The 23,488-nt window shown below is 43.8% G+C and overlaps 1 protein-coding gene across 5 annotated transcripts in view; it reads left to right on the forward strand.

Moving 5' to 3' along the window:
* The window catches only part of GOLGA1 (golgin A1), a 413,603-nt gene that overhangs the window by 19,820 nt on the left and 370,295 nt on the right, over positions 1–23,488 (forward strand). For all 5 annotated transcript variants that reach the window (XM_078641823.1, XM_078641827.1, XM_078641825.1 and 2 more), the window contains exon 2: positions 6,435–6,780. In XM_078641823.1, coding sequence (XP_078497949.1) covers positions 6,631–6,780 — 150 coding nt within the window. In that variant the 5' untranslated portion in view covers positions 6,435–6,630. The remainder of the gene's footprint in view (positions 1–6,434; positions 6,781–23,488) is intronic.

The raw sequence follows: 23,488 nt of genomic DNA on the forward strand, positions 1-23,488 counted from the left end.
CTTTATGATAATCGATTATATTTGTGCATTGAAACCACCCAGAAACTCCTGTCATGCAATGTTCCTTGACCATGCTAAGAGCCAGGCTGTTTTCCACTTGATTCACATACTATCGTAGTCCTATGCCACATATTGATGATTTTTTATTCCAGTGCAGCTGTTAAAAGCTTTCAGGTGATAATTGCTGTATTCGGGTGATAAGCAGGTGCTAATGAGGTGAAATCTAGCTGAGACTATATTAATATTGTTAAAATTACAAAATGACACTTCCACAGAATGTGCCACACTACACTGCATAATCTGCCATTTCTTGCTGCCTAGTTTGGTTTTCAACTGCAGCATAATTCCAGTGTTCCTGCATAGAGATGATTCAGCTCACAGCGTATCTCTTTGCCGACGCCCCTCCAGCAATCTGACCTCTTTTCATTTTTTGTCTTCATCGTACTGTTATCTGACTATTCTTTATGCAATTCATAATAGCTGACCTCCAGACAGAAGGGGACGGCAATCACACGTTTTCAGTGTATCCGTGGTGACTACTTCATTTTTTTCAGGATAGCTTGCTAGGTGTCTTCTGCTTAGCTAAGGGTATAATCGCAGAGCTCCGTGCACTGTTTCGAGGAAGTAATGCACTATATTCCAGATCCTCTTTTGGTGCTGATTAGCAATTTTTGTCTTAACCGTGCTTTGGAGATGACGTCTGATCTGACAGAATGCCTGGATAGAAGCCTTCTTGAGGCGACTGGTAACAAATTGCATGGAGCTTTTTAGGCTTTTCCCAGCTCGCAGTTGTGCTAATTACTGCACTTTGAAAGTTATTCCTGATACTTGATGGGTTTCTGCAGCTTGATAACCTGACGTCTAGTTGTTCTTTTCAGGAATGACGTCCCTGAAACTAGCTGCTTAGCACCACGTGACTTGTAGCTGTGTAGGGCCAGTGATTAGAAAGATCACCCTCTTTGTGGATCCATCCACCGAGCTCCCCACATACTCTGTCATACTTAATAAGTCTTGGTGCTTTGGGGACTCTGCTCCATGAAAAGATGGCTGTAAATAGCATGGTTGTGAGATAAAAATATGGACTGCCTTGCAGGCAGATAGGAGCAGGGTATCTGCTAGGGGTGAGAGTTGGGAAAATGGTGCCAGTTATGTGACATCTGAACAGAGGAGACAAACTGGATTGCAGGTTTCTGTTCCCAGTCAGGCACAAGATGTGGAAGAGCAGAGTCATGACTGATTGCACTAACTTCATCCGCAGAGTACGGTTAAAGGCAAAGCTATTTATACCAATTTTAAAGACATGATTTCACGGAGACAGCATCCAGCATTGTCCCATAATGGACAAACAAGTATGGGGAGCGAGTTCTACTTTCAATGGACTTGTTCCATTCCAACCCAGTGTGACTCCCTTACAATTTGAGGCTTGGCATTATATCTTACTTGTGTGAACTTGGCTTGCTGCTCACATATGCGCAGATGCGAGCAGGTGTGGATGCTGGCTTTGTCACCTGAAGGACAAAGTTGAAGGGGTGGCCGAAATGATGACCTGATCCTGTACATTTGCTTTGCTACTGGATCTACAGGAGAAGGAACAAATGATGTGCTTTTCCTAAGACGCTTGATTAAATGAATTGATACCTCTTTAAGCAAGCTGACAATACGTAAAATTATCAGTGCATTGATCGCAATGTAGATGAACATTTTTGTGGGTCTTAAGCCCACGAAAGCAGCAGTGTTGTGATGAGTCAGTAGCTGCTGGTGGAGTGCGGTAACCACTCTGCTGCTGCACAATAGTGTCACTCGGGAGCCTACAGCACTTCCTATTACCAGCCAAGCTGTAGTTTTTTAAACACCATGTTTCCTGGCATTGTGATATCCAAAGTTGGCCTTCTGTACTAGAAAAATGCAGTAAAGGAATGAACATGTATTGCTGAGTGCATAAATGAAAAAGAACGGTAATATAATTAAACACATTGCAGTTTAATACCATTCTTGTACAGAAAGTCGGCCCAACACCAAAGACGTACCAAAAAGGCAGACATGCTTCAAACAACAAGGTCAGAAATTAAATCCTGATTCGTGTCAAGTTCCCTCCCTCTGCCAGCAGGGACTGGGAGACATTGGCATGTGCACTGCAGCTAAAACATTGACACTTATGCTCGTTTGGTCGACTTCCCACGAGTACCCCTCCATTGGGATAAACCATAATCAGTATTGCAGTACTCTGGAAACAATAGAGTGCATAAAGGTAGCATAGCCTTGCTGTACAGAAATTCACGGTGTAAAAGTTGAATCCTCTGATGCAGACTTTTTTTGTTTGTTGTTGCTCTATTTAAATTATGTGTGTCTATACTTTCTTTCTCTGTCATGTGAAAATGTGGGTGTAAAGTTTCATACCCGATACAGTAAGCGTCACACTTTCCTCGTTAATGAGGAAAGACCAGGTATTGCTTGTACGTGGCATAGACCAGGTGGCCTCTTTTGGCAGGAGGTTTGGCTCTTTCTCATTTGTTTGTCTAAGGCAGTTTTAAACAGAGCAGCCAGGCGTGCTTCAGGGACTTACTGCGTGGTTATTTTGTTAGTACTTTTAATTCATTTGTGTTTTTAGAATTGATGTTGGCGGTTCACGTTGTTTCCCAGTTTCACCATTCTATGAGAGTGAAACTCGAGGTGATCTAAAATTAGCCAAGATTGATTTAAGGGTCGCAATAAGCCTATTTTTGTTACGAGCTGTCAAATCCACCTAAAGTCATATGAGCTCTTTAGATCACATAATTATTTCTGTTTACCGACGAACGAGTGAAGCCAAGAGTAAGACATTCTTTCTTGCACGCTTTTTACACAAAGGTTCTCACTGTGCTTGATTTTTTAGGTCATCTGTTCATAAAATGCATCCTGTTCACTTTACACCTAGAACATACGGTAAGGAGAAGTGGGGTAGTTCGTTCATATTTAGTATATGTTTCTACAACAAATTGGTGGTTGTTTTATTATTCCTAGATGTGCGTGAAGACCCGGGTAAAATCGTGCTTGTAAATTGTTGAACAATGAAACTATGCCCCGGTGTCTTTCGAAGATTGACTGCTGGATTCTGGAAGCCCAGATAATGCTGAGTAACTGATGACTGAGGGAGCTGGGTTCAGCTTTTAATATTTAGCAGTTTTACGTAATTGTACTGCAGATTGCAATGCAATGCAAACACTGTTCTGTAAAACGAGCTTTCTGTCCTTTTGACTATGGTGGTTTGTAATCGTTGGGATGGGTGGAGCTCACTCAGATCGAGCCTGGACTATATGTAACACATGTAGCACATGTTCCTGTTGTATCTTTGTGTGATAAAGTTTGGCAACTCTGTTTTGAATTTGACTTTTTTCTGCATCCACTGTGTACTGGTGGAAGTGATTTTTCCCTGGATAAGTCAATAAGTAGTTTTACTTGTGGTTTTCTAATACAGTAACAACTGCTAGTCGTATTAGTTTAACCCCTTTAGTGCTGCTGTTGGACGTTGCGAGCACTACCTCCGTAGTGCTGCGCACGTCCAACGGCCGACACGGCCCCACCCGTTTCTTAGAACGTTCAGCACTGGCGCTGAACGTTCGACGCAAGAAACGGGTTAAAAGTAAATTTGTCTTTTCTCCAAAGCCCTGTTTACCTCACGTGGCCAGTTTGCCTCCCAGTTTTGCTTGTGTATACAACATGATGGTCCAATGGCTGAGATGACGGCCATGAGACCATACTATCTCCGCTCTGTTGTTGCAATATGTTTTGCATTTCCATATTTTATCAATGACACCGTCTCCAGGCACAGTTGGCCAGAGGAGGGATGGTGGAAGATTGTATCCATTGAGGAGTTGGCTAAGGAACTGTTGAAACGGGTCTTTCTTGAAGTAGGTATTAGTAGCAAAATCCCTAAGTTTGAGTGTTAATAGAGCCCTGAGTTTGTGGGCTCGAAAACAAAGTAGGAGTTTCCCAATCAAGTGAATTGAGATCTCTTTGTACTGTGCAAAATGCTGTGAATCCATAGTATACTTTTTAGAATTCCCATGATATTAACCATTTGTCTGAAATCTTATAGAAATGCTGGGCTGTTATGGCTCCACTGTGCTCCATGTGTGTTATTCATGCCCAGCTCAGTGGCACTGATTTGAACAATATATGGGATTTTTTTTCCATAACCAAGCACTGATTTTAATAAATTAGTTTGTCACTAATGTGTTCGACAGCATTTGATTTCTGGTGTTTTTTTTGCGCATATGTACAGTAGAGGAGTTTACTGACTCTGGTGTACTTACGCTGTCTTTGAATATTGAAGAGTCCAAAGTAAATCTGATATGATTCTTGTCATTGATTATCTGGAAACATTTCTGTAGGCTGGCTTTACTTGTTTAATGGTTCTATGTGAAAGGCAAACTTGCACACATGTTGAAGTATTTCTACTCCTATTATACTACTATTCCCTGTTTTCCCTTCCTATGACTAGAAGGATTATCACATGGCTGGAGCTCACGTTTTCTTTTTTTATGCTTTATTTCTTTACCAGAACATTTATTTCATGTGTGGGTCTACCAGACTCAATGGGAAATGAATTGGCTCTATGTAGATTAATCTTGCTATAAGAGTGGTGAGTGTGTTCATTACTCTGAGGTCTTTTTAAAGGGTTTCCTGAAGTAGGAAAGGGCTGAGTTGGTGTTTTGAAAGCTGACTTCATGTGGTGGCAACCAGTAGATTAATGAAAGTGGCAAACCCCTAGTGGCGGTTTGGACTCACACAGGCACTGCTGAGTGGGTTAATACTGAACAAATTATCAATAGTACTCAATTGCAATTCAACTTTTAAACAATCACGTTTATGACAAAGTACATCATGTTATTTGTAATCACTTTCTTTCAATTCAATGTAATCACATGTATCAAAACATTGTTTTTGTAAAACGAACTTTGATTATACAAACAATGTGATGAACAGCCTAAACATTCATTATGTTTAACTTAATCATCAAACTCATAATTACAAACAAAGCATAAATCCAAAGAATAAATACAGCCCGCCCGATGCATTTTGGGACTCCCGTCCCTTCGTCAGGGGCCACAATCTGAAAAAAACATTCAACAAAACTTTAATCGGTGTCTCTTTTTGTAATCGGGACATACCTGCTCACTCGGTATGTCCCGAGCAGATGTCTACTCTCTCTAGAGCTAAACCAACTGGTAGTCCCGCGCTCTAGGAAGGTTAGATGGGGGAGTAAGGCCTTCTCCATCTTGGCACCCCAATTATGGAACACACTTCCCCTGGAGATCAAATCACAGCCCTCATTGGATCTCTTTAGGAAAGCTCTTAAAACTTGGTGTTTCATTAAGGCTCATCAGTAAGCTCCTGTCACCTGGTGTTTTCTGCTAGATATTGAGTTAGGCGTCTTGACGCCCACCGGGCTAAGTTGCGCATGCATAAATCCCACTTCATTCATTCATTCATTCAATCGAAACAATTACCATTAGAAACAGTTATTCAAAAGACCCAAAATCATGCTCAAGCGTATTCGGAACACGGGCAAATGCCCATGGAACACAAACAATTCCTATAAGTATTACATGTCCTGTGTAAAAATTCAATCGTGTCCTATGTAAAAAAATCCATTTCTGTCTCTATGGGAACACTACACTCGGAAACATAGTTTAATAACGAATAGGTACCTTAATGTCTTCTACTTCCTTTTGTGAAGAAGAATTATACAGCTCACCTCTCTTCTGTAAAAGCAACAATAATGCAAGCTGTCACTCTTATCTTAAATGAATGGTTTTTCCCTCCTAGTTGCAATGTATGGGCTCCTCGCCACCTACCTCTATTATGAAAACGGGACGCTTCTGCCTGGGTGATAATATCTCTCGTACACGAAAGATATTATCACCCAGGCAATAGCGTACTTTGTCATAAACGTGATTGTTTAAAAATTGAATTGCAATTGAGTACTATTGATAATTTGTTCAGTATTAACCCACTCAGCAGTGCCTGTGTGAGTCCAAACCGCCGGTAGGGGTTTGGCCACTTTCATTTGCATATTACATGTTAGGCTAACATGAGTCACACAGTGCACGCAATATAAAGTTAGAAACTTTTACATAGGAGAAGAATTGGCTAGTAAAAGGAGTGCAATACCCACACTTGTTTACCAGTAGATTAAAGCATTTGTTCTTGTGTAGCATAATATTTTTGAATGTTAGGTCAGATTTGAATAGTAAGTTTTTTTTGTTCCCTATCCTAGCTATATATGTAAATGATATGCATTAATGTAAGCTTTAGGCATGCACCCAAATATGCAAAGCTGTGACGAAAGGGGGGCATGCAGTGTATACACCTTCTGTTAGGGTGGCTTTAAGTATATATTTTTCCATATTTAGGTAATTTCTCTAAAATATATCTTTTTTCATTTTCTGCAGGTTCAATGACGCCATGAAAACACCAAAGAAGATTGACTTATTTTGAGGACGCACCATGGGCAGATTTATTTTCGTTTTCCTTTCTTAACTGGGTCTTGAATGTCTTTCGCTAAATATTATTTGTAAGTTCATAGTCTGCCATTAGACAGGAAGTCTCACCTCAAGCAAAAATCACCTTTGGACAGTTTGACAGTTGATGCACCAAAACACCATGTTTGCAAAGCTAAAAAAGAAAATTGCAGAGGAAGCTGCTATTGCTCCCCGACCTGGAGGGGCAGCACGGATTCCAAGATCAGTCAGCAAGGAATCTATAACATCAGCGGGTGCCGACTCAGGAGATGATTTTGTATGTACTATTTTCTTACTGTAATTGTTTGATTATAGCACACGTTTAACTAAACGTATGTAAAGCTTAATTATTATTTTTACGAATTTGTCAATCATCAAATTAATGCTGTTTTTTCCACGAATTGCCAATTTTATTGAACACATAGTATGTTTTATTAGGACTTTTTGTTTTATTTTTAATTGAAAATCAGCATTGCAGTTTCATTACTCCTAAACTACTGTTGGAAATCGAGTACGCCTACAGGCACTTTAACTCACTATATTGATCTTTTAAGAACATAATGTAAACCTTTTCAAAATTATGTGCATCATTTAAACTTTATAACTTATTACATGTGACAATAATTGTTTGTGGTACTATTGGGCTCTGTAGAGTCCATTGATTTTGATACAGAAATAATATTTACAGGGAACTGTCACTGAACAAAATGAGTTTTGCTGATTGTCATACAGTTGTCAATGTATTTGTATTTAATTTGTTTGCTCCTCATCCCGTTAGTCTGATATTTTGGGGCAGTCTATAACTGTTCAGTAAAAACCAGCTTAGTTAGTTTGGCACCTTTAGTAGTTACTGTTTTCTTATTAACATGGTTTGTATTTCTCAGGTCAAATATTCTCTTTGAATATTTTTTTCTTATATGATCACAGATTAGAGTCCCACCACATTTTTGTAAATAGTTTACATAGCACATTATCAAGTGAATTCTATTGTTCAACTCTACAATTAAGATCTTCTCAGGTTCTTTTATGTTTGCATATAAAATGGACTATTCTGGAGTAGAAATTTGTCAATTTTGAATGCTAAAATCGCAGAGTACTCATGGAAATTAAGTGTTTTTTTTTTTATATTCCTTCCGTTTGGGAATTGGCTTGATAATCTTGCGTAACGTGGTTTAAACAGTTTCCCAACTGTAACTTTTTCAAGAACTTGTTTGTAGATAGTTTATATGCATTCATAATTTGCTGAATAAAATTATGTTGTTGGTTATTTGTTGAAGTATGAATGTGTTTGTTCACCTGCACATTGCACTTAGAAGACATAATTGTGAATTGTTATAGTTTTGTTATTTTCAACATGTAAAAATGTCTTCATAATTTTCTAAGAGTCAGGTGTGGGAAACGTTGTTTTTTGCACTTTGTGAAAAGGTATGAACGTTGTTTCTTATTCGTTGCCCATCCTTCTACTTCCTAACTAACCAGTGTTTGGACTGATAGAATATAGAAATTGGGAGGTACTCTTATTAATTGGGAAAGGAGGATCCGTTCCTTTTTAATGGAATTTTACATTTTTAATTGAGAGTTCAGCTTTTCAATTAGCTGACCAGAGATGGTTTCATCAAGTTTTCAAGAGGAAATACATTGCATTGCTCCCTGTTAGCAGACATTTTGTAAAATATCTAAAATTCGACACCCTTTATTAGTTTTAGGGTGTATGTTTTGGCCCTATGGCATATATTTAGTTTTTGCAGTTTCTCTTGTTCTACATTTTTCATCTTTCAAACTAATAAAGCCAAAGAAAAAAATATTACATTCATGTAATATTATTGGAGCTCAGGAATATAATTTGAAGATATGAGATTGTTTTTTAGCAGATAAACCTAATCAGAGACTAAGTAGTGCCGGTTAACAGTTCTTTTAACGCAAGCTCCTTTGGTCATGTGTCCATTGCATAGTTCTTCGTTTGTGAATCACATCATTGCACTGCTGAATAGACCTTAAAATTGTGTCTATTAATAATCTAGTTCAGGAATGAAACCTGATTATATGATCTTTTCGTTTTTTTTAGCTATCTCTGACACCTTAATTGATGCCTTGAAATTACGGCGATGAGCAGACAGTTTTTTTTTGTGGTCCTTTTCTTATAAGTGTACTTTAATATGCATTTTTGAAGAGCTTAAAGTGCATGTTTTAGATGAAGACAGCTTTTTTTTTTTTTATTAGTGGGACGGAAAAGTGGACTTAATTCAAAAGAATTAGCACTGTCTATCGCATAGGAATTTTGGTGAGACTGACCAATGTCATTTCCTATTTTGAAGAAATTTCTCATATGTTTTGCTTGAGCATGATGTTTATCGATCTTAAATGCTTCAGAATTAGACATGTATTCTTTTTATCTTTTGTTCCAGTCCTTTTGAATTTCAATTAAATATTTAAGTTAAGGGATACACTTTACAATTTGTCCACCGTAGATTGGGCGGAGTTACCATTTATCCATATGTTTGATTGCAGACACAGCTACGCTTTTGAAACTAACTACTGCCCTATAGCATGTAAATCCCCCTGTGAACAGTGCAGCCATTGGCATGAACATTTTCGCACAGTAGAAGAATTTCCCTATTTTGCACATTGACAAATGCACGTTTCAGATAAAATGATCGACATGATTCCTTATGATATTTATGCCAGATAGTTTGAACTAACTGCCCACAGCTAGCTGCAAGGTCCAGTTGTTGACATGTGTTGTGTTCTGTTCCTAGCGTCACTCCCATTTTTATTCAGTTTTTAGGTCTTGCCTAGCGACGCAGTGCATGCGCTGCTCGCCTTGGCAATATCTATCATGGGTTTTGCTTCCGAAGGGGGACAGGCGATATGCACGCGTAGGGCTCACGGCGTTTCAGCACAGTGCGCGCATGGCGCGCTTTGACTTTCCTAGTTTGTAGCTCTGCTGTCTGCTCGCCTGCCTGTGTCTGTGGGAAGTGTTTGTGCTGCTGCTGCCTGTGCTGTGCCTTGTCTGCTTATGGGAGAAGTTTTTGTCTGCTCACATGCCATGCCTGTGTCTACAGGATGTTCCCGTAGCGGCTGCCTGTTCCTTACCCGGATGCTGGCGCGTTCCTCCTTTGAAGAAGGCCGAGCGCGCAGGGGGCGCCGCGCGCAGGGGGTGCCGCGCGCAGGGGGCGCATGTGTCCGAGGCTCCTGTATCAGCATCCCGAGGCCCGGCTTGGAAGCAGTCAGCTGTGCTCGTCTGGTGATTAATGCTCTGCTTGCTGGGGGTGTTGAAGGGATAAGGGTGGAAGGGGCTACTCCTGGCCATGGTAGTGAGCAATTACTCCAGAGTAATGTGTTCATTAACTTAAAGCACAGTCAATAACCCTTGGCGGCTGGCACCATAGAACGTAAAAGTGCCTGCAGGAGCGCATGCCGGTGATTGATGGCGGAGATGAGCGGGAGACGCGCCGTATCCAGGAGGGATTCCTTTATCTCCGCACCCGCTACATGTTTGCGCGGATATGGCAGCTCACGGAGCGCGAGGGCTTTGGTCTTCAATTTTTTCGTTATTATTATATTTTGATTGTCCCCAACATACTTGACTCATTGTGTTCTATCCGGCCATTACTTGTTGCGCTTGTGCATTTATACTCTCACGATGTGCTGCCTCCAGAAATCGACTATGGAAGGCAATGATGAGATTTTTGAACGGGCCATTACCTCGCCTGACATGTGACCGACTGTCCCAAACCTATTACCTGTGAGATGAAATTGCTAGTCATATATTTTCAGATTCACCCCGTTGCCCCTTCTAGAAAATAGAAGACCACTTTCTAAAATGTCCTTGTCTGGGGCATTATATTCAGGGCGATTGGAATTATGCAATTGTATTGCCATGGCTTTTCCACATATTCATGAAATTGCCGTACAATTCATCATCTTCTGCATAAATTGCAGCTTTTAACAAAAAATACGTTTGTATCTCAAATAGATTAGACGTTAATAACAAAGGTGCCACGCAATGGCCAGCCCTTTTCTGCTGGAGCAGTTGAATTTTCAGTTGCTGGTTGCTGTTAGACTGATACTAATAAGGTGAAACTTTTTTCCCTGACGGAGTTAATGTGTAAAAAAAACAATCACAAAATAGTGACGTAATAGTGCCACAAAAATTGGCACTCTGCCTCATAATGTTCTTTTTGTGACGTATAATTTAGTCTTCTCCTACCTCATAATTCTAGTGATCCTGGTTATATTCGTGCCCGTTATTAAAGTGGACTGGTGCAGGGCCTCGTCGGCATTAGTTTCGACCCTATAAGGCACGAGTAACTGTGTATCGCCTTGTCAACAGGTCGTTAAATCCAGTAAACTTTGAATAGTACTGTGTGCCTCTGCAAGCAATCGTGAGTTGACTTTCAATCCTATGCTGCCTAAATAGGACTGTTTACTGCAGCGACAGCTATAAAGGACTTTAAATGTGCAGAACCTCCCAGTACACACACTGCAAACCAAGCAACCAGATACCTTTCATAAAGCCTCTAATGAACAGGGAAGCAGGCGAACTGAGAGATGGATAAAGCTGAAGATCCCGCAGGAAATTAAATGGGTAAAGCTGAAGACCCCGCAGGAATTTAAATGTTGGACTTTCTGCCCTCAAAGTCTTCATTTCTGTTCCATTTACGTAGGAAGAACATTCTTGTGTGGTACCCGTCTCCATCCTGGGTAAATGTGTCTACGTGTTCAACAGTGTATCCCTGGTGGGCAACATAACCAGCACTATCAGATTCCCAGTAGCAGAAGAGACATCATACTGCATTTGAGTGCCCCCGGCCTTTTACCCCCTGAACTCATTGTGTAATCTGACCTCATGCAATCTTTAAAGTAAGTGATGGGCCAGCATATTTCTTAAACAGTCTGTCTTGCAGCATTTGACCCTTCAGTTTTATTGGTTCGCTTGTCAGAGGTCCGATCTGCATGTATAGTACCGGATGCGGTTGAATCCTTCAATTCCTTGTCTTTGAGGTCTTTTCTCTGTGGGGTTTTCCAGGGCTTTTCACTAACACCGATGCCCTTTGATCCCTCTGCACCGCTATACCGATCCTGTTGTCTGCCTGCAGTGCTTCACCCATACAAAAGACATCCATCCATAGGCACCATTAGACAAGGCTTGTTTGTATGCAGTCCTGTGTGTTTGTCTGTTCCTTGAAAAAAGCATGAGGATCATAGGCTGTTGTGGCGATAGTGAGGTGCTCCTGTGATGTCCTTTTTAAGTCGGACCTATGCAGCGCATGCGCTGCTCTGATGCATGCTGTATTGGAGTATTGAATAGAAGCCCCGCCCACTCTCCACTCATATTTGTCATTAGCTTGTGTCATTGTCCTTCGTAAATACTGGCTTGTGATTCGTTGCTATGCTTGTTAGTTCCTTCTTAGTACCGCCTTGTCTTCATTTGTAACCTCCCATGAGGACTGGCCCTTTTACTGTGGATATTACATAGTACGTCTTTTTGGGTCTCGCCGGGGCATGCGCTACTCGGCGAGGCATCTAGTGTGTGGGCTTTTAAAAGTTCTACCACATGCTTTTGGCTGGCATAGAGCGTGCAGTTACGAGCACAATGACGAGCAGAGGCGCCATCTGGCTTTCCTCTCTCGTCATGGTGCACGCACATCGCACACCACTCACCAGCCTGCTTTTGGCGTTTGCCGTCACGCTCGCGTGCACCTCAATTAACTCCTTCCATGCTCATGACGAGCTCAGCTCGTCATGAGCGACGGCGCTCCGGTGCTCAAGACGAGCTGAGCTCGTCATGACCGCGCCCGTTCCGTGGAACGCTCGCACGCTGGGCTGATTCCCCTGCTGTGCTGAACGTTCCATTGGAACGGGCGCGGTCATGACGAGCTCAGCTCGTCATGAGCGCCGTGGCTCATGACGAGCTGACCTCGTCATAAGCATGGGGGCGCTGTACGCGCCCCCGCCCCCCAGCACAGCGGGGAAATACCCCGAGCAGCGAAGGGGTTAACTTTTGCTCATGTCTTGGCCACCACTCTGCTCCTCACTTCTTTTGGCTTCACTCTGCCAGCCCCGCCTCCCTCGGCATCCTTCCTCCCAATATCTTGCTCCCTCCTTCCTCTCACCTCGCTGTACCCTTTCTCTCCCCAGCCCCTCCTCTCTACCCACACTCCTCTTGGCTCTACTTCCTACGCTCGCGGGGCGCCGAGGCTTCCATCTCCCCCTTTCCACACCCTACTTCCCCTGCCCCTTTCCTTCTGTGTTCTCCCTGCCCCTACTCACTCCTCGTGTCTGTCACTCCCTAATGCCCCGGTGCTCTCTATTTCCTATTTGTCCTCCTCACACTTCACCCGCCTCTCCCCCGCTTTATGCCATTCCCCTCCCCGGTTTCTGTAGTGCTGTGTGTCACTGCCTTTCCACTGGTCTCTCTCCGTGTATTTTTCACCCTTGGCCTCCTCCCTCCTCACAATTCCCCGTCAGTTCCCTTCCACCCTCTCTTCCCTGCAGATTGACTAAAGAGTGTATTTGTGTTTTGTGATATCAGTCTAAAGGAATGGCGTTCCTCCGCACATTTCTTGGAGGATGTTGAAATGCAGTGATAGATCACACTGAATATAAAAGAGGGTACAGATTTGTCCTTGATGGTTTAGCCTTTAAAAAGTGACAAGGAGTAGTTAAACACTTGTTGGCTGTACTACTACCAGCAAAAGTTTATGCTGAATTGCAATGCTTAAATTTGTTCATGAAATGTGTGTCATTTAAAAAATATTTTCAATTTTTTGTGTGGAATATATTACTGTGTTAGGGAGGAGGTGTGGCGCCGCGGCTAGGGCGACTGACTCCGGAATCTGGGGATCACGGTCCGATCCCCAGCACCGGCGGCAGGTTAGCCCAGCACCATGTGACTCTGGGCAATAGCTTGCTTAATCTTCCCGACGGCCCCCAGCGCCTAGAGACCCTTACGGGTGATTGTGCGCTTTACAAATGTGGATTATTATTATTATTATTATTATTATTACTGTGGGCTTTAACAAGAGCTATGGTCAAAGATGACAATGCGAATCTGCTGTTGGAATGATTAATCACTAATACATTTTTACAATTTGACTGAAGAGTAGTTGCCTTTCGGTGTCTTTTTAAGGTGCCTCTTTTGGTTATCGTTTGATATTAGAAACAGTTAGGGTGGTGGCAGCATGGCATGAACCCACGTTAGTTATTATTATGAGGGACAGAATTTGTGTCTATAAAGTAAAACAATCTCAATTTCTGCTGCACTTTGCAATTTGCCTTAGTTCATTTATAAGGTACCTCTGAGGTCATTTTAAGACATGTGACTCCTCTTGTCACAAATGTAAGGTAGGAATTCTCTGTTATAGGTGATATGGGGGTATGTCTTGCTTATTGAGAGGACCAGAGTTCTTATAGAGCGAAGTCTTACTTGCCGTGGGTATTTAAGCACAAGCATTAGCAAAGCCAATAGATCTCGCCTTTTTCTCCTACTGGTTTGTCATTGCCTTTTGGTGATGCAGTGCAGCACCGGAAAGATCATTTACAGCATTGCTTAAAAAAAAAAAGGGGGCAATGATTTTGCTAATTGAAGGCACAAATGGTCCCCATGGGAGAAGTGTAGCCCTTGACCTGCACAGCATTAGTTTCTTAAAGGACGCTTCTTACAGGTAGGGATTATTTATAAATGTAATGCATTTTATTTTATTGCAGCAAGTTATTGTCTCAGAATCAAGTAATATCAATTATTGTATAAAGGTGCTCCTTCCTATCTGTTGATGGCACAGTGAAAAGTGATATGGAGACAATGTTTTATTTCGCAGACACGCACGTGTCATTATACATGTGCATCTACAAAGTGACGCAGATTAAATTTTTTTATTTTGGTGAATTAAACGAAAACAAATTAAAAAGAATATAAACAAAACACTTTTTTTAAGGCGGCATGCTTTTTTAAGGCATAAACGGGGCTGCAGCTAATTTTTAAAATCATAGTGGTGGTTGGGGGAAACAAAGGAGTTTGGACAGGAAAAGCAGCACACGAAGGAGAGCAACAGAGTGAATGGGGAGAAGCACACAAAGGTAAACAAGCATTGGCATAGCCAATAGGTCTCGCCTTTGGGACCTTATAAGTGTTTAACCATGCAACAGTTGATGTTGTTGCACCAAGGATATTGTGCTGCATAACTAAATACTTATAAGGTCCCAAAAGCGAGACCTTTTGGCTATGCCAATGCTTGTGTAGTCTGGAAGCACTATTTTCTTTAATGAGTTTCTCCTACTGCAGGAACTACATGCTTTCCTGCAACATTCAGCGCACCACGCGTGCTTTCACTTTCAGAGCAGCGTGGGACAATGGCGGCCACTTCTTTGAGTATGTCTTGCATTTAATTAGCAAAACATATCAATAAAATGCATTGTCATTTACAATGCCAATAGCTTAAACTCTCGCAAATGCGAGACCTATTGCATTGCAAATGCTTGTTCTATTTGTCTCTTGTCATATGTCTGTGTGGAAATCAGAACCATATTTTCTATTTTATGAGTACTTATATAGGGCACTAGTCCCCATGTGCACCTAGGTGTTTTACAAGAAGGGTAAAATCTGTGAAGTTGGATACAGAAAAAGTATCTCTACATTTATAATTTAGATTGTTCTTTACAATATGGTACTTTGAGAAGTTGGTAGCTAACATCAGGGCCACTAGAATTATGTGGCAGGGGAGGGACAAATTATGAGGCGGGGTGGAGTAAATATGCGGCAAATAAAGATAAATTATGAGTCATAATGCAGCACATTTGGTGATAGTAATACTTATTTATTTTGTCATTTTGACACTTGTCTGAGCATTTTTTGCCCCATTATTAGTACCAAGTAAGCTCCCAATTATAGCAATAATCACCCGAAAGGTAACGAGTCAACCTTTGCAAATGGCCTTCCACTGCACAGCAAGTTGCAAGTAAGTTGTGAAATGTTTGAGCTAGAATCAATTTTTTAAATTAAAATCTGAAGATTATGCAGCAGATGCTGGATTAAGTGGCAATTGTGACCAATCTATATTTTGTGAAAAATGTCGCGTCCACACAATCACAAAATTTCAGTGGCCCTAGCTAACCGGCTCGCATATATAAATCAATGTACTACCAACATTTAGTGACCAGCTTCGAAGTTTGGTGAAACAGAGAAATGTTTTTCTAGCTGATAAGAACCAGGCATGGTGTTTATATTTTCTCCTTCATTGGTAATATATTGTCAAAAGTGCTCACAACCAGAAATAAACATCTGATATCTGTCTTGCCATTTTTCTCCATATTGGGCACATTACCGCAAGCAGTGTGGCAATTGCTTGTTAAAGTATACTTTCTCAGATTTATCACTTTGGTGTCCCTAACACTGCTGGTAGTAAGTCATCTAAATCAAAACTAACAAAAATATCACACAGACACAGGTCACAAAAAAAGCATCTCTTTCATTGGTGAAACGCAAACCATGAATCAAAGCATGAATACATTTAATAAGGTTCATGACCTTATGAAGAATTGGAAGGTGAATGAAAAATGGCCATACAATAATAGAGCATTGAAGATAAACGCTGAGTTACTGCGATGGACTGGTTGACATCAGTGCTTCTGGGCTTCTCAAATGGCATAGTGCGGAACCATTGAATTAGTGCAAGAACAATATGTTAATTGTTGAAGGTCACAACATTGATTTCTTCCTGGTAACATTTTAGAATGAAGCACTAATTGTCTCCTACTCATTGTGCATAGCCATCAAGAGCATATGATTCCCTGTGTGACATAAAGAAGAAAGACTTGGCATCCTAGCCGCCCCTATCTTGTGCTTCTGTACAAATAAGCAGTAGTGAGTGCTGCTGTAGGCATCAAAAAGACAACTAGCATGGTCATACTTTATGACTATTCTGCAGGAGAAAACATAGCCTCCTCTTTCCTATGATATGTGGCTCAAACTGGACATCTCATTCAATATAGTATACATACCACATATATGGACAGTACGTAAATTTTGCGAATATGGCTGGAAAAGGTACATTGTACATGTATACAATGTAATGAAAACTCACAACAAGCAACATGGTCTGAACCCAACTACGGTGGAAGGAAGGCCAGTAGGCTGAGCTTGGGTGCAACGTTGAGGAAGCATCGGAGGGCAGCAACGACCATATTGGACCTAGAAGGGGAAGTGTTCCTGGCCCATTGCTGGTCGCGTGAGTGCATAGTGATGGTACCAGTAATAGTAGTATATGCACAAAGCCCATATCCCCTGATATCATTCTCTGTGAGTCGTGGTAGTGTGTAGGAGGTAAAGCATAGAGGCTGCCAGATATCTCTGGGACATGATGTTGGTGGTTGCATCTGAACTAAAGAATGGTGATGGATTAAACCCAGATCAGTTGACTGGGGGTGAGTGTTTGATTTATACAAATTCTCCGTCCATCATCCCCTTTTGTATCGCTTTGTTCGCCCTAAGTGTGGCAGGGTATGCTCAGACGTGAGTCCCTTGTTCACTTGGCCACTGGATTCAAGATAGCCTGGCTGATGAGGATTATGAATCCGAAACCAGTCCCAGGATGCTTGTTTCCGGTCCAGGGAAGACATGGCTTGGCAGTTCGGGCTGGACTGTTCCCATAAGGCACAGGGTCAGACTGATTTGCATATAGCCATGTCTGAACTGGGGTGGCTGAGTGAACTAAAGAATGGTGATGGATTAAACCCAGATCAGTTGACTGGGGGTGAGTGTTTGATTTATACAAATGCTCCGTCCATCATCCCCTTTTGTATCGCGGTGGTTGCATCTGGGCATATATCTCGCGGGTCGTGTCACAAAACATAAGGCTCTTAAGCCATTTTGCTATAGCTGGGTGTCGCGTATTTCCCCAGCACCGGGCCACTTCATGTTTTGTGAGAAGAAGTGTAGTGGAAACAAGCAGTCTGGTTCCCCTCGGAACTTCTCGCACAACAGTGCTAGCAAGTGGTCGGATGTCCATGTCATGTCCACCATCCGGGAAATATGTGCAAAAATGTTGGTCCAGTAATTGCTTATACGAGGGCACAGCCAAGCCATATGAAGGAAACCCGCATCAGAGGCATGACACTTGGGACAGGTCGATGGGTGATTGCGGTTAATCCTGGCCTGGAGGCTGGGTGGCATATGTGTGCGTCGACATTTTTTTAAATGGAGCAGTTTGTGTCTATGGTTTTGGGAGACCAGCTTGGTCTGCACGCAACATTAATTCTATATGTAATCTGGTATGGGGCGCTGAAAGTCCTCCGACTAAGCTGCTCTCAATCGACCATCCACGGTGGGCAATAGTTCTAGGCAAGTATGGTACAGTTTGGAAACCAGGTGTTCACCCGTGTCCTCCTCGATAAGGGCAGTGAGGGGAGTAAAGTCATCTGGGACAATAAGATAGGTTGGAATGTGGGCCCTCAGGGCACTCTGCCAACAATACATAACAAATCTGTCCAGTGTTGTGACGTCGGTGAAGCAGGTATCCTCCAACCATGAGATAGCATGGCCCTCGCGGAATAGATCACCAGTGGTATGCAATTTAAATCTACCACGCTTGTACTTGACAGTGACGTTAACCATTGTGGGGAGCTAGCGATTACCCTGGGGAGCAATCGCTCCACCCTTAGGAACTGCTGCAATCTGCGACATGCCCAGCAGGTGGTGGAGAGGGGTTGAATGTTCCTAGTGTCCAGAAGAAGGCCAATGGGGACAATGGCATTGAGGGGTGTGGCCCGCCATGCCTCTGTCAATCCGGCTGTATGGGATTCTGGTATCTCTATGGTACCAATGGTACGCATACTGGCACTGGGCTACTATGTAGTGAAGATGAAAATTGGGTACACCGAAGCCTCCTGCGCACAAGGGAGTGTCAGCGTGTGCCAGCCAACATGTGGCCTGCGACCTTCCCAGACAAATCTCAGCAGATGCCCTCGCAAAATGACAAAGCTTCGGAAAGAGGGATGGCTATGTTAAACAGATAAAGAAATCTAGGCAGTACCACCATTTTAATTATCACGATGCACCCCGCGATTGATAACGGCAATCTGATCTATTGTTCTATATGCGATGTTAATTTGTATACAGTGGGGCCGTAGTTAAGGTGTAGAACTTGTTCCTTATCATGGTGGACATGGATGCCCAAATATTTAACCTTGTCAGCACACCAATGCAGTGGAAAGTCGCTGTCGAACTGCTGGGCAGCCTCAGTCAGTGAAAACAATTCAGACTTACTCCAGTTGATCTGAAACCCCGAGTATAGCCCAAATTTCTGAATCTCCCGCAACACTGGGCTTGGGTTTGAGGCAGGGTGCCGAAGGAAACGCAGGATGTCATCCGCGTAGAGCAGCAGTAGCAGAGGGCCGCTGTTAACCAGCAACTCACGCAGGTGGCGGACTTGCGGGTCCATTGCCACTATAAAGAGCAGCAGGGAGAGTGGGCATTCCTGTCTCATGCCTCTCGCCACAGTGAGAGGAACAGTCAACAAGCCATTGGCACGGATACGGGCGAAAGTATAGAAGCTGAATCAAAGATTTAAAGCTGCGAGGGAGACAGAGCTGTCGCAGTGCTCCCCATAGAAAAGGCCTCTCAAGGGAGTCCATCTCCTTCTCCGCGTCTAGCAGGCCCACAGCTGCTGGCACCTCAGGAGAGATTCTGTTGACCACAGAGAACAACATGCGCAAGTTTATTGAAGTAGAGCGGTGGGGAACGAACCCCGATTGGAGTGGGGAGATGATGGTTTCAAGAAGCAGCAACAATCTACCCACTAGAACTTTTGCTAGTATTTTAGCATCAAAGTTCAGTAAGGACAATGGTCTTTAAGACTGGCAATATTGTAGTTCTTTGCTAGGTTTCAACAGCAGGACTGCAATCGCCTAGCGTGGGTCTGTCCCTTTTCCAGGGACTCAGCATGAAGTTCCAACAGCTGTGGGGCAAGCAAATGTTTATAAGTCTTACTGAATGCGCCAATAACCCTGTCAGAGCCAGGGGCCATCGACCCATACGTGTAGTCCATTGCAGCTACTATCTCCTTCGCTGAGATCGGCCTGTTGAGGAACCGCTGCTGCGGGGAGGACCGCCAGACTATTGTGACCTCCGACAGGTAGCCTGCCAGCCCACTACCCTCCTCCTCAAATCTAAAGGCATATAGCGGAGTCTAATAGCGCAGCAGTTCCGCCAGGAACTCCCCAACCCCCCATGTGGACCACGTACCATCGCCAAGAACGAGTTCTGATATATAGTCACTCCCTTATTGTGGGCAAAGCATTTTCACCAGGGTATGGCCCTGGTGCTCACCTACGCCATATTGGCGTGCCTATGCATACTTTCCCAGGAATTGCACCTCGCAATCTGCATCACCTCAGCCTGGGCCACAACCCCTCATCCACCAACTCTTTACCACCCCCTGAACGCCCCCTCCTCCCCCTCCACCCCAAGCTGAAGAGTCCACCTCCAAAAGGTAGCCTCTAGCGAGCGCCATTTTGCGGATGTATTCCTTGAAGACCTCCCAAAGAGTGGCATGTGTAGCCACCATGCCCTTGTTCAAATCAAAGTACTCCGTAATGGCAGAACGAAGTTCTTCACGAAAAGCCAAATCTGTGAGTGACTGACTGGGTAAGCGCCACCAGGGAGCGGGATGTTCAGGGCCACGCCTACTGGACCGTGGTCTGACAATGTGTGGCGTTGGCACGTCACATCTCCTAGCCAAAGGAGGGCTGCGAGCAAGAGGAACCAGTAGTCCAAATGTGACCAGGTGCTGTGGGGGGAGGATTAAACATGCAGCCTGGGAGCTTAGTATGTCAGTGGCACCAGGCATCTTTAAGGGAACTAGAGGTGCCACGTCCCGCAAGATACGTGCGGCCCGGGGCTTACCAGCTGTCACCGAGGAATCGACGTCTGGATTGAGACAAAAGTTGAAATAATCCCCTATTGTATTGTGGTCCATATCAGTCCTGTCAAGAAATGCCATCAGTATGTGAAAAAACTCAGGAGAGTCTATGTTGGGTGCACAAACATTCAAGAGGATCACCGACTGGCTCGGTAGGCGGCCAACTACAGGCACATACCTCGCTTTGGTGTCGGAGAAAGTGTCAGTGAGGCTGAAAGGGATTGAGCAGTGGATCAATATACAGATTCAGAGGGAATATGTACTGTAGCTAGAGAAAAATCTGCGTGTGCCCCACGCTGAGACAAAGGTCGGAGAGGTGCATGGTTGATAGGTGATTTTCCTGTAGAAAGGCAATTTTATCCCCATACCTGGCCATGTACCGTAGTACTAACTTGCCTTTACGAGGTTTTTGATGCCTCTCATGTTCCAAGTCATAAGGGGTACTTCAAGGTCTCGGGTCGTCATGCAGTCAGCCACAGTCATGTGCGAAATTGGTTAGGTAAGCTCTTCAGGTTGCAACATCACAAACCTTCTCATAAGGTGGTATGCGTACACAGACAAAAAAAAACCCTCCCATATCCCCTCCCCCTGCACATCCCAGGCAAAAAAGTGCCTGGAAAAATTCCAGCAAGGAACTGAAACAACAAGCATTGGCATAGCCAATAGGTCTCGCTTTTGGGATCTCATAAGTATTTAGTTATGCTGCGCAATATTCTTGGTGCAACAACATCAACTGTTGCATGGCTAAACACTTATAAGTTCCCAAAAGCGTGACCTATTGGCTATGCCAATGCTTTTTTTTTTTAATCCACACAAGAATGAATGAGTCGCTGGCTTTTAGTCTTCTACAGGCCTATATTTTTTAAATCAAGCAAAAGTACTATGCATGTGCAGACTACTTGTGCATGACCACTTTATAAGAGACAGTAGTAGATTTAATGAGGATGTGCTACAACTAATAATATTTTGTTCTCTGCCTGAGGTTTAAGTGATCTGATGATCATGAAACTGAAGCGCTAAGGGTGGCAATACCCACTAACAAACCTCTGCTTCTGGGTGGCTTCACAGGAAACAGGAATAACAGATGATTAAAAAAAAGTAAAGTACAAACAAACATGAAATCTCAGTACATGCCTCGGGTCTAGGCACGTCAAGCCTCTTTTGTACGGCTGATGCTTCCACAATCAACAAAGCGAGATGTCCTGTTTACCCGGTTTGGATTCTACGGCGAAGAGAGATGCGCTGCAGCGCCCCTAGTGCCATGGCCTGGTGGTGGCAAGCGCCGATGAAGACCTGTGGCTGGGCATGTAGCATTTTGACTCCTGTAATGAGACGCGCGCAAGTGTGTGCATGACTCTCGATAATTAGGACAGGCTGCCAATTAGAATGGCGGATCGCTTTCAAATGAGCCCAGCGAGTGTGTCACTGGAGCAGAGCAGGAAAGAGTTGTGGTTAATCGAAGAGGCCAAGAGTAGACACAGATTGCCCTCCCCTGCTTTTCTTTCCGTAAGTCGTACAATTATTTCCCACGCCTTTGTTTCTTAAAAGCGGGGGGATACAATAGAAGCCAGGGAAGGAAGAAAAGATGGGGGTTAGGAAGACAGGGGAAAAATTGGTTATAGACCTAGGAATAAGGGAAATGAAAGCAAGGGGCTGAATGAGCAGAGAATGGTATATGTGCATAAAAGGTGGAGAAAATAAATATTCGCAAACTGGAGGCTGGAAGATAAAAGAGAAAAGGATATGAAAAAAGCAAGAATGAAATCTAGTGAAATAGCAACCACAGAGAAAAATAAATATGAGGGATGAGAAAATCGCAAGTGAAAATATACAGCGGAGACAGAAGAGAACAAGATGGCAAAAGTGAAAGCAGGGGTGTGCGCGCGACGGCAAACACATGAGTGGCAAAAGTGAACGTAATCAGGGTCCAGATGGCGTCTCGGGCGCTGCAAGCTGCACGCGTAACAGCAAGCTGGTGGCCGGCTGCCTCTGGGTAGCACTTTCAAAACCCGCTTACTAAATGTCTCGCTTGAGACGGCGCATGCGCTAGCTCAGGCGAGACCTAAAAACACCCCCCCCCCCCCCAACTGGTGCACGAGACATATTGGTGTACACCATGAGGGGCGGGCAACACACCGACAGCTGGTTTCTGCTGTAAACATACTTCATAAAACGGGATAGAAGACGTTAATGAGGAGGCATAACAAAGTTGCTGGTCTAGCATCACAGCGGGACACAGTCCACCTGCTGCTGCAGCTGAGCAGACAAACCCACTACTCCAGGGTAGTCACTGTAAGGCGAGTACAATACAGCTCAGCCTTCGGGACAATGTCACCAGGAACAGATGAGGGTTAATAGCCGTAGTCCAGATCAGGCACAAATCACCGGAGCGGCCAAGAAGCATGGCGTGGCAAGTCTAATCCGGCGGGAAGAGATCCGGGCTGTTTTTGGCCTGTAAATCAGGGGGGGGATCGCTCCGGCGAGCCCCTAGGGTTGTTTCTGTGATCTTTGACCACCCTCCGGCAGAACTCCTGGGCCTCCGCTGGGGTGTCAATCACACGTGATTTTTCCTGGACATCCATGCGCAGACGCGCTGGGTAGAGTATGCCGTACTGAAGTCCCATCTCCCGGAGGGCTTGTATTGATTGGTCCAATTCAGGGTTGGATTGGGATTAGAAATCGGCCCGGGCACGCTAAAATAAAAAGGGGCCCACATTTGCATTTGGCACTGCCCCACTCAGTTTGCACCCATTATTTGGCCGGCCCAGCGAGAGAAAGGGAGTGACACCTCTGCCGTTGATAAAAGGGAGGTAAAGGACGCCCATCTGCCCCTAGAAAGGCCACTCAGGCCCCCACTGAGCTGCTGGCGGTATCGTAACAACGCAGAAACCACCAAATCGGCGTCTAGGCTGCTAAAAAAACACCCCACAGCTGGAACTGGGCACCGGCCCCTCGGGCATTGCCCGCATTACCAATCCGACCATGGCCCGATTTCTGGGGGTGTCCTAGTCATGGCCCGAGTGGTTGGGTGTGGAAGGGTGAGGTGCAAAGATAATTTCCTTACTTGAA

The sequence above is a fragment of the Lissotriton helveticus genome, chromosome 5_1, assembly GCF_964261635.1.
Source record: "Lissotriton helveticus chromosome 5_1, aLisHel1.1, whole genome shotgun sequence".
Taxonomy (NCBI): domain Eukaryota; kingdom Metazoa; phylum Chordata; class Amphibia; order Caudata; family Salamandridae; genus Lissotriton; species Lissotriton helveticus.